The sequence below is a fragment of the Salmo trutta genome, chromosome 31 (genome assembly GCF_901001165.1).
Source record: "Salmo trutta chromosome 31, fSalTru1.1, whole genome shotgun sequence".
Lineage (NCBI taxonomy): Eukaryota > Metazoa > Chordata > Actinopteri > Salmoniformes > Salmonidae > Salmo > Salmo trutta.
Window position 1 is genome coordinate 29,896,802 of NC_042987.1, and position 11,861 is coordinate 29,908,662.

At 41.5% G+C, this 11,861-nt stretch overlaps 1 protein-coding gene across 1 annotated transcript; it reads right to left on the reverse strand.

The window, feature by feature from the left end:
- Positions 1-671: 671 nt before the first annotated feature.
- On the reverse strand, positions 672-7,531 carry LOC115169909 (phosducin-like). Its single transcript, XM_029726024.1, has 4 exons — positions 7,376-7,531; positions 2,245-2,297; positions 1,869-2,002; positions 672-1,629 (listed from the first exon to the last, which is right to left on the reverse strand). Exons 2-4 carry the CDS (start codon positions 2,285-2,287, stop codon positions 1,108-1,110), a joined length of 699 nt encoding a protein of 232 aa, XP_029581884.1. The 5' UTR covers positions 2,288-2,297; positions 7,376-7,531; the 3' UTR covers positions 672-1,107.
- Between the last annotated feature and the right edge of the window lie 4,330 nt (positions 7,532-11,861).

Sequence of the window (11,861 nt, forward strand, 5' to 3'; positions counted from 1 at the left end):
GATAACCACAAACTTTCCACTCTGTCCTGACATGTTACCTCATGCCACCCATGCTTCATGCCAACAACCATGTGTATCGGACCACTCCTCACCCACAGTGCTGGCACAATGAACAACGGAAATGCATCAGAAGTGCTCAGAGCGTTGGTATTCAATACAGTATTTTGCGATGACCTAGGCCTACAGTATGGTCTTGTATGGTTATGCTCGGTATAGAGCTCGCCAGCTTGTAGTCCTAAAAAACAGCAATGAAGTTACCTCTGGTTCGTTCAGCCATTCCTACGGGGAAGGACGTTTTTGTTGTTGATAAATGCTGAAATTAAGGTTGCAGATTAACACATGTTTAGAATACAGTATTTCAAATGTTTTGTTCTGTCAGATAATATCAGTCAGTTAACATGACCTTTATGAATTTATGAACAATTATTATGTACAGTGCTTTATGTGCTTGTTTTGATTACATAAATGCTTCAACATTCACAAAAAGCTACATTAGCTGATTCTCATAGAACAAAATGTATAACATCTCCTAAGCCTGTTACCACAGACTTATTTTCAGCGTTTATCTAAAATCCCTACGAAACCCCCATTCATTTCCCTATAGGCTTGTTAATATTGATAAAACAAGTAGACCGAGAAACCAACCAACACTTTCATGGGGAAATACTGCTTTTAATGACTGACTGGGGGTTAACACTTTAACCCTATTGAATTCAAACATGAAAATATAGCACAGAATGCAATGACGTTGGGTCAATAGTGATAAACAAGCCCAAGCCCTAAAAAGGGGGTTCATTGCTCCATCCGCAGGATCATATACTGTGTCGCCAATGCAACCTTTAACAAAGATTGCAATATTATCCACTTATCAATCACACACACACATAGAGAATAAAAGCACTTTATAGTGATACACACATACAGTATTGAGCTGATGTCTGGAATCTGTAGCTTTGCAGATGTTAATGTACGCTGCCTGTGATAAACTTAAACGGCCTTGACTGGATAGTGGATACTGTTAACTAAAAAGATAGCATTTACAGCAGCCTAGAAGGCTAATAGGTTCAGAAATGTGCACTGACTGTCACTGACACCCTATTAAGACCCTTATTCCACCTCCACACCTGCCTCCTCCTCATCAGGACAGGCCGCAAACTCCTTCTCGGGCAGCAGGCCGTACTCGCTGAGGAACGCCTCGATATCGGTAGCAAAGAACTCCTCGCTGAGGTGCTGTGTCATGGACAGGAAGTTGCCTAGCAGCTCGCCTGCCTTGTACACCAGAATGGTGGGCAGCACGTTGTCTGAGAAGCGCTCGCCGGCGCCTGTTGCGGCCGCCTGGATGCGGCAGAACTTGATGCTGGGGTACTCGGTGGCCAGGCAGTCCAGGCAGGAGTTGAGTGCCTCGCAACCTTTGACCCTGTCCTCGTAGATGTGTACGATCACCAGGGTGAGCCGGTGCGCCTTCTCAATGACCTCCAGGAAGGCCTCGGCGCTGTCCAACTCCACCACGCTGTCGAACTTAGGGCCAAAGCTGAGACGCTCGTGCATCTCCTTCATGCACTGCTGCCGATACTTGCGCAGGCACTTCTCATCCTCCTCTGCGATCATTTCATACTCCTGGACACTCATCTGTATGGAGACAAATGGGGTGATGGAAGAGTCAAGGCTCATGTCTAGTATGTATAGGGGTCTGAAACACAGAAATATATTTGACTTGAATGGAGGGTCTAGTCCTTTTATTTCTATGGGTTAAAATAGGTAAAGTAAACATGTTTTGATTCTCATAGGAGCTTGTAACACTTGTGTCTCCCTCTGTGGTCGAGTCACTTACTGTCTCGCCGTGTGGTTGTGGTTGAACACTGACTGACCTTGCGGTTGAGTCTGTCGGGGATGTCATCGCTCTGGGGGTTGGACATCTGTCTGAGGAGCTCCTTCTTGCTGGGAGGGGTGTCCTGGTCCTCACACTTGAACTTCCTCCAGTCATTGATCACACCCTTGGGGCCTTGTAGATAAACCACAAAGTAGTTGAGACAAAGTTCTATATGTAATTATATGGGTTGGGAGGGGTCCATCAATAGGTGAAAACAAGAGCTGAGTTTTACAGAGAAAAAAAGTCTGCATCAGAAAGACAGTTTATACAGAATTCACTCTCATTTCATGTGAGGTTTGGATTGTAAACAGTGTAGACCTATAAAGAGTCAGGTCACTAGAAGGGTTGATATTAGTTGATGATTTGTCTGTCACCTGTTTGGATTGCTGGCACCTCATCTTCATCTGGGCTTGACATAATGAACTTTCTGAATGAAGAGACAAAATAAAGTTTATCAATGAAAACCATTTTCTTATCACCATTTCCTCAAAGAGACTGGCTTGTAACAAAGCTTTCACCTTGGCAGCATTGTAGCATCACATTGGTTCATAGGTGTGCCTGGCTTGTGTGCTGTTGAGACATTCAGAGGGAGCCAGGCTGATGCTGTATGATCAGATTAAGTTTATGTCTAATATTCAGGGTTTTCTAAAACAGAGTTAATTCATGGGTCTGCGTGGGACTACGTGTGTAAGATTCTGCTGGGAGATAAAGATAACAATGTGGCATGTATTGTTTGTATGACCTATACAGACCCCCTAAGCCACTAAGCAATAGATCAGGGAGCCAATACAACTCTTCAGGTGGAGCATCTAAAGAGGCCATACAACAGCAGCTTGTTTAGACATGATGTGGCTGAGTCTGAGTAATGACAGCATTCATAGGCCTGCTCAAAACAATGCGTCAAACCTAAGCCTTACTAATCTGGACCATGCCAATCCTTGTGATATACACACCCTCCCCCCAAAATCTCTCCTTCTCCATCTCCAGTGTTAGAGCAAATACAATACATCTCAATTTAACCTGAGACCTTTCTCATTTGATCTCTGTCGCTAAATTTGAAAAGCTACTTTGCCCCCCTAGGGCAACCATAAACCATAAAGCTTCTACAGAGCTGAAAATAAAACATTATCTTTGATGATAACGCTGCCAACACAACTTGCTAGATTCTTACTAAATGTGTACAGTGTGTCAATGTATTTTGGTTTGTCTTGTACATCATCATTGTGTCCAAGGTGACGTTCACGTGCTCTAGGCACTGTCTCGCAAGTTTGTGCTGTGCTGCAGTAAATTACAGAATAGTCTTTATATGTATCCATGCACAAGCAAAACATTTCAGTGGTTTCGATGATGTCGTCTTATATTGCTCCACCTAGTGCTGACTATTGCGCTGGTAATCTGAAATGATCGGTTGCAGATTTTAACGTATTTTAACCATATGAATGTGTATTCTAATCCCAGAGACATGAAACATGGTCCTGAGTACACCTGTCAGAACACAGTGACGCACAATACACGGTAAAACCATAAGCCTATAAAGGGAAAAATCTGCAGCTCAAACAATAACAAAGCCCCGCCACCGTTTAGTAAAACTTTAATGGATGTTGCTGGACAAATGTAACCACTCTCAATTTAATAGAAAGAGCTATGGGTGCAAGGACTGACTATCCATGATATCAAAATAATATGTTTAACTATGTTTTGAGGCTATATAGGGTTTGCTTACAATTACATTGTTTACAAACAATTAAGTAAAACCGGCTTGTATATTGAGTTAAGATGGGGTACGACAGTTGAACTAAGCTCCTAAAGCAGCGTTTCTTAAAGTATGGGTCGCGGACCTGTTGTTAATGGTGGGTCGCGACGTAAATGTATAATTATTTTCTTAATTACTGGAATTTATTTGGCCAAGTGCAACTGCGCTGTCTGCTCAGCAGCAGAGGTCTCTGCACAGCAGCAGAGGTCTCTGCTCAGTCTGGTAGCTGCGCGAGTAGGAGGGAGATGTCCGTGTGCTTCGCGGTTAACCGGATCTTTTTTCTGCAGTTTCGTTGGAGATCACTCCGCGACCCACACGCTGCAGCGCTGTCGTTCAAGCCACTGACTTGTTATTCCCACTCGCCTTCACTCACCGCTGTCATGAAATGGACTCATGCTAGCCACAAGTTCTGACTGAGCTCAATAGTCATGAAACGCAAAAACATTGATTTTTTGTCTCTTTCATACAAACGTCGAGAAATAATGAGGAGCTCCCACAATGTGTTTTGTGTGGGGAAGTGCTTAGTAATGAGTCTCTCAAAACGAACAAATTAATAAAACGACACGTCCTGACCAAACATCCAGGCACAACATGACAGTAAACCCAGGGAGTTATTTCAGAACAGGGCAGAATGCTTCAGGAAACAGTGCTTCGAAAGTGGAAAAGTAAGTCAACTAGCAAGGCATTGTTATAATTTTATAACAGGTGATGATATGCAGAAATAAGGGAGTACTATCTCTCATAGTAGTAGATGTTTCTCTTTCAAACAATCCCCTGGCCTTTTAACGTTACACAGCTAATGGCTAACGTTAGCCAAAGCAAGCTAACTAGCTACTGATAGTGCAACCCTAAGAAACAGTACAGATGAAAAATTCAGGCCTACTGTACATTTAGCTGTAGAAATTATTGTTGAAAACACGTCTAGGTTGGAACTGTTGCTGTTAAAATACAAGTAATACTTTTTATTCTGAACTGGAATAAGCTGATTGAAGCAAGATGTTTTTTTTTAGACAAACACACACAGTTCTGGGCTGTTCATCTACAGCAGGAAGCAGTCTCCTGCCTGCCTGACTGAGAAAGCAGTAGATGTTCTGAGCCAGTTTGGCACCACATACATATGCAAGTCAGGGTTCTCAAGTACAGAAACAGTGTCAATGCTGAGCATGACCTCAGTGTTGCACTATCAAAACTGAGCCCAGAATAGACATGCTAGTTGAAATTTTCAACCAGCCACAAACCGCTCATTAGGACTGTGTGTGTGTGTGTGTGTGTGTGTGTGTGTGTGTGTGTGTGTTTTTTCTGGTCTACATCTGTGTGATGTGATCAATCAGTTTATTCCAGTTCAGAATAAAAACATATGTATTTTAACAGCAACAGTTCCAACCTAGACTTTCTATCAACAATAATTTATACTGTAAGATGTACAGTAGGCCTGAATTGTTTTATCTGTACTGTTACTTCGGTTTGCACGATCAAAAAGCCTGTGTGTGTTGTGTTATACATCTGTGTGATGTGATCAATCTGTTTATTCCAGTTCAGAATTAAATTATTTATTGTATTTTAACAGCAACAATTCCAACCTAGACAGGTATGTACAGTGAGGGGAAAGTATTTGATCCCCTGCTGATTTTGTTTGCCCACTGACAAAGAAATTATCAGTCTATAATTTTAATGGTAGGTTTATTTGAACAGTGAGAGACAGAATAACAACAAAACAATCCAGAAAAACGCATGTCAAAAATGTTATAAAATGATTTGCATTTTAATGAGGGAAATAAGTATTTGACCCCTCTGCAAAACATGACTTAGTACTTGGTGGCAAAACCCTTGTTGGCAATCACAGAGGTCAGACGTTTCATGTAGTTGGCCACCAGGTTTGCACACATCTCACCAGGTTTGCACACATCTCAGGAGGGATTTTGTCCCACTCCTCTTTGCAGTACTTCTCCAAGTCATTAAGGTTTCGAGGCTGACGTTTGGCAACTCAAACCTTCAGCTCCCTCCACAGATTTTTTATGGGATTAAGGTCTGGAGACTGGCTAGGCCACTCCAGGACCTTAATGTGCTTCTTCTTGAGCCACTCCTTTGTTGCCTTGACCGTGTGTTTTGGGTCACTGTCATGCTGAAATACCCATCCACGACCCATTTTCAATGCCCTGGCTGAGGAAAGGAGGTTCTCACCCAAGATTTGACGGTACATGGCCCCGTCCATCGTCCCTTTGATGTGGTGAAGTTGTCCTGTCCCCTTAGCAGAAAAACACCCCCAAAGCATAATGTTTCCACCTCCATGTTTGACGGTAGGGTTGGTGTTCTTGGGGTCATAGGCAGCATTCCTCCTCCTCCAAACACGGCGAGTTGAGTTGATGCCAACAAGCTCCATTTTGGTCTCATCTGACCACAACACTTTCACCCAGTTGTCCTCTGAATCATTCAGATGTTCATTGGCAAACTTCAGACGGGCATGTATATGTGCTTTCTTGAGCAGGTGGACCTTGCGGGCGCTGCAGGATTTCAGTCCTTCACGGCGTTGTGTGTTACCAATTGTTTTCTTGGTGACTATGGTCCCAGCTGCCTTGAGATCATTGACAAGATCCTCCCGTGTAGTTCTGGGCTGATTCCTCACCGTTCTCATGATCATTGCAACTCCACGAGGTGAGATCTTGCATGGAGCCCCAGGCCGAGGGAGATTGACAGTTCTTTTGTGTTTCTTCCATTTGCGAATAATCGCACCAACTGTTGTCACCTTCTCACCAAGCTGCTTGGCGATGGTCTTGTAGCCCATTCCAGCCTTGTGTAGGTCTACAATCTTGTCCCTGACATCCTTGGAGAGCTATTTGGTCTTGGCCATGGTGGAGAGTTTGGAATCTGATTGATTGATTGCTTCTGTGGACAGGTGTCTTTTATACTGGTAACAAACTGAGATTAGGCGCACTCTCTTTAAGAGTGTGCTCCTAATCTCAGCTCATTACCTGTGTAAAAGACACCTGGGAGCCAGAAATCTTTCTGATTGAGAGAGGGTCAAATACTTATTTCCCTCATTAAAATGCAAATCAATTTATAACATTTTTGACGTCTTTTTCTGGATTTTTTTGTTGTTATTCTGTCTCTCACTGTTCAAATAAACCTACCATTAAAATTATAGACTGATCATTCCTTTGTCAGTGGGCAAACGTACAAAATCAGCAGGGGATCAAATACTTTTTTACCTCACTGTAAGTGTTTTTAATGGGGAAAAATAAACATGAGAAGACATTTCTGGGTATTTCATTGTTATTTGTTTTTGTCTATATTGCATTTTTTTTTAGGCGTAAAGGCAATGAAATCTACCAATATTTACGTATAATTTCATGTTTTTCTAAGCTTGGGTCCCAGGAAAACACAGAATTTCTCATTTGGGTCCCAGGTTGAAAAGGTTTAAGAACCCCTGTCCTAAGGCATTTATTTATATTCTTCAAGATTCAGTGGGTATACAATATATCATTAATTTATAAGTCCAAACATGGATGTAGCGACTAAGGATTCTAGCTTTAAAATCTTAAAATCTCACTCACTCTGCAGAAACAGCATAGAGTATGACAAACGTTTTTCATGTGTAATTTCTAACATTATGGACGATCACTTTAGATTTGATCACATCTTTCATTACTTATTTCTCTTCTTCAATCCCAGTGGAGAGTTAGACCACATCTTTCACTGCTCTATGTCAAATAGAATCAATATTAATCAATAGGATAGCAGACAGTCATGCTCACCTGTGTGGTTAGCTGCACTTCCTTCCTGAGTCTCCCTAGTCCTGACCAGGCTGGTTATCACTGATGTGTTGCAATGGGTTTCTTCTGAGGACAGCTGGGGAAGGCTGTGCAGGATTAATTAGAGATATCTTCATAGTGACAAGTAATATGGTGACGTGTATAATAGGCTTAGGAATTAGACCTGCTCAGATAAGATTGTGTGTGTGTGTGTGTGTGGAAGAGAAGAACATGGAAAGAGCAACAGATGAGCTACACTACCGGTCAAAAGTTTTAGAACACCTGCTCATTTAAGTTTTTTTTTTTTTTTTTTTTTTACTATTTTCGACATTGTAGAATAATAGTGAAGACATCAAAACTATGAAATAACACATATAGAATCATGTAGTAACCAAAAAAATGTTAAACCAAGACATGGCGGTTGGAACCAAAAATCTCCAATTTGGACTCCAGACCAAAGGACAAATTTACACCAGTCTAATGTCCATTGCTCGTGTTTCTTGGCCCAAGCAAGTCTCTTCTTATTATTGGTGTTCTGTAGTAGTGGTTTCTTTGCAGCAATTCGACCATGAAGGCGTGATTCACGCAGTCTCCTCTGAACAGTTGATGTTGAGATGTGTCTGTTGCTTGAACTCTGTAAAGAATTTATTTGGGCTCTAATTTCTGAGGCTGATAACTCTAATGAATTATCCTCTGCAGCAGAGGTAACTCTGGGTCTTTCATTCCTGTGGCGGTCCTCATGAGAGCCAGTTTCATCATAGCGCTTGATGGTTTTTGCGACTGCACTTGAAGAAACTTTCAAAGTTCTTGAAATTTTCCAGATTGACTGACCTTTATGTCTTAAAGTAATAATGGACTGCGTTTCTCTTTGCTTTAACAGAGCTGTTTTTGCCATAATATGGACTTGGTCTTTTACCAAATAGGGCTATCTTCTGTACACCCCCCTACCTTGTCACTATACAACTGATTGGCTCAAACGCTTTAAGAAGGAAAGAAATTCCACAAATGAACTTTTAACAAGGCACACCTATTAATTTAAATGCATTACAGGTGACTACCTCATGAAGCTGGTTAAGAGAATGCCAAGAGTGTGCAAAGCTGTCATCAAGGCAAAGGGTGGCTTTTTGAAGAATCTCAAATATAATTTTGATTTGTTTGTTTTTGGTTACTATATGATTCCATATGTGTTATTTAATTAGTTTTGACGTCTTCACTGTTATTCTACAATGTAGAAAATAGTAAAAATAAAGAAAAACCTTTGAATGAGTGGGTGTTCTAAAACTTTTGACTGGTAGTGTATATTAACAGCTGTTGGGGGGGTGTAGATGGGATTTTTTTTGTCAATATTTGCCCAATTCTGATATTTTTTGTCAATATTGTCTGCGTTTACACAGGCAGCCAAATATTTTTGCCAATAATTGGTCTTTTGACCAATCAGATATTTTGTCAATAATTAGGCAAAAGATCAGAATTGGGCTCCCTGTGTAAACGCAGCCCATGTGATGTGCGCTTTCTCAATGTATGTGATTTTCTACACCGGCATTGTCATTCAAATGTATATTAGTGTGGACCACATCCATTCAAAATCTTCAATCTGGGAACATTACATAATGTTACACAACTCAATGTTACACAATTACATAACATTACACAACTCAATGCGCACAGTTTCTCTAGAGATTGTACACCATGCAAGAACATGACTACCTCATGGAGCTACCTCAGATTGTCTGCATGCGTATATTCATAGGTTTTAAAGGCTTATAGGGTCTTACAGTGTGTATTGTGCGTCACTGGGTTCTGATAGGTGTAATGACCATGTTTCATATCTCTGGGATTAGAACGCACGTTCAGATTAGAATTTGCAGTTGAAACAAAAGCAAAACAGTCACCCCGCCTATATATCAATTGATTCTTTAAGAAGATAACTTATAAATGCCTTATTAGCTTAGTTCAACTGTCATACCCCATCAGAACCCAAAATACAGTAGTTTTAACCATGTTTTGAGGCTATATAGTGTTTGTTTACAATTATAAACTGGGTGGTTCAAGCACTGAATACTGGTTGGCTGACAGCCATGGTATATCATAACGTGTACCGCGGGTATTTTTGCTGCTCTAATTATGTAGGTAACCAGTTTATAATAGCAATAAGGCACCTCGGAGGTTTGTGGTATATGGCCAATATACCACGGCTAAGGGCTGTATCCAGGCACTCTGCTTTCCGTCGTGCATAAGAACAGCCCTTAGCCATGGTATATTGGCCATATGCCACACCTTCTCGTGCCTTATTGCTTAATTACATGATCTACAAACAATGGAGTAAAGCAGGCTTATGTTGGGTTCTGATGGGTTATGGCATTTCTAAGTTATATTCTTCAAGAATCAATGGGTATATATCATTAAGTCAAACGGATGTAGCAACTGCGGATTCTAGCTTTAAAATAAATGTAACAAACATTTGCAACCAATAATTTCAGATAACTAGCGCAATAGTCAGCCCTCGGTGGAGGTAAAACTCTGTTGTGTTAAACTAGGGGGAAGCTTGTCCATCAGTCTCTTGCAACATCTAGAAAGGAAAATGGGAAATTCTCTGGCCCCTGTTGCAAACTTTTTATATAAAGAAGGTATCCATGAACATTCTATGCATTTTGTGAAATGTCTCATACTACAGGGCTGGCATGTAGATTACAAGTTGCCGTTTCAATGCATGCCTTTCATACAAACACAAAACAACTCAATGCGCACAGTTTCTCTAGAGATTAATCAGATTGAGCCTGAGCTGTACGATGTAGTAGGGAGTAGTAGTTTCCAACAGGCCAATAATCAACATTGTTTCGACGTGGTAATGAACTACAATGACCATAATCCATTGCGCATCTACTTGTCCGGTCTATTACTTTTACGCCAGCTATGGAAGAGAGAAGAATGCGCGATTGTGAAGGTATATAGAGCAGCTGTTGCTTCGCGAGATATCTTCACCTGAAAATGCATGATCGAAGTGATTAATAGTTGGCATCATAAAAGTATGCCTTTATTTACTTTGAATAACTACAAAATAGTTATTTTATCAGACAGCATAGGCAGCAGCTCCGTAGAGATGAGATGATGACTTGGAATGATTTTTTAATTCTTATTATTTCACTTTTATTTAACCAGGTAGGCCAGTTGAGAACAACTTCTCATTTACAACTGCGACCTGGCCAAGATAAAGCTAAGCAGTGCAACAAAAACAACAACAGAGTTACACATAAACAAACATACAGTCAATAACACAATGGAAAAAGCAATGCACAGTGTGTGCAAATGTAGAAGAGTAGGGAGGTAAGGCAATAAATAAGCCAAGGAGGCTAAATAATTGTATTGCGTGCTACGGGTGGGTGTTGCTATGGTGACCAGTGAGCTGAGGTATGGTGGGGCTTTACTTAGCAAAGACTTATAGATGACCTGGAGCCAGTGGGTTTGGCGACGAATATGAAGCGAGGGCTAGCCAACGAGAGCATACAGGTCATAGTGGTGGGTAGTATATGGGGCTTTGGGGACAAAACGGATGGCACTGTGATAGACTACATCCAGTTTTATTAGTAGAGTGTTGGAGGCTATTTTGTAAATGACATCGCCGAAGTCAAGGATCAGTAGGATAATCAGTTTTACGAGGGTATGTTTGCCAGCATGAGTGAAGGAGGCTTTGTTGCGAAATAGGAAGCCGATTCTAGATTTAATTTTGGATTGGAGATGCTTAATGTGAGTCTGGAAGGAGAGTTTACAGTCTAGCCAGACACGGAAGTCAGAACCGTTCAGAGTAGTGATGCTAGTCGGGCGGGAGGGTGCGGGCAGCAATCAGTTGAAGAGCATGCACTTAGTTTTACTTGCATTTAAAAGCAGTTGGAGGCCTCGGAAGGAGTGTTGAATGGCATTGAATCATGTTTGGAGGTTTGTTAGCACAGTGTCCAAAGAAGGGCCAGATGTATACAGAATGGTGTCGTTTGCGTAGAGGTGGATCAGAGAATCACCAGCAGCAAGAGCAACATCATTGATATATACAGAGAAAAGAGTCGGCCTGAGAATTGATCCCTGTGGCACCCCCATAGAGACTGCCAGAGGTCCGGACAACAGGCCCTCCGATTTGACACACTGAACTCTATCTGAGAAGTACTTGATGAACCAGAGGAGGCAGTCATTTGAGAAGCCAAGACTATTGAGTCTGCCGATAAGAATGCGGTGATTGACAGAGTCGAAAGCCTTGGCTAGGTCGATGAAGACGGCTGCACAGTACTGTCTTTTATCGATGGCGGTTATGATATCATTTAGGACCTTGAGCGTGGCTGAGGTGCACCCATGACCAGCTCGAAAACCAGATTGCATAGTGGAGAAGGTACGGTGGGATTCGAAATGGTCAGTGATCTGTTTGTTAACTTGGCTTTCAAAGATTTTAGAAAGGATGGATAGAGGTCTATAACAATTTGGGTCTAGAGTGTCTCCCCCTGAA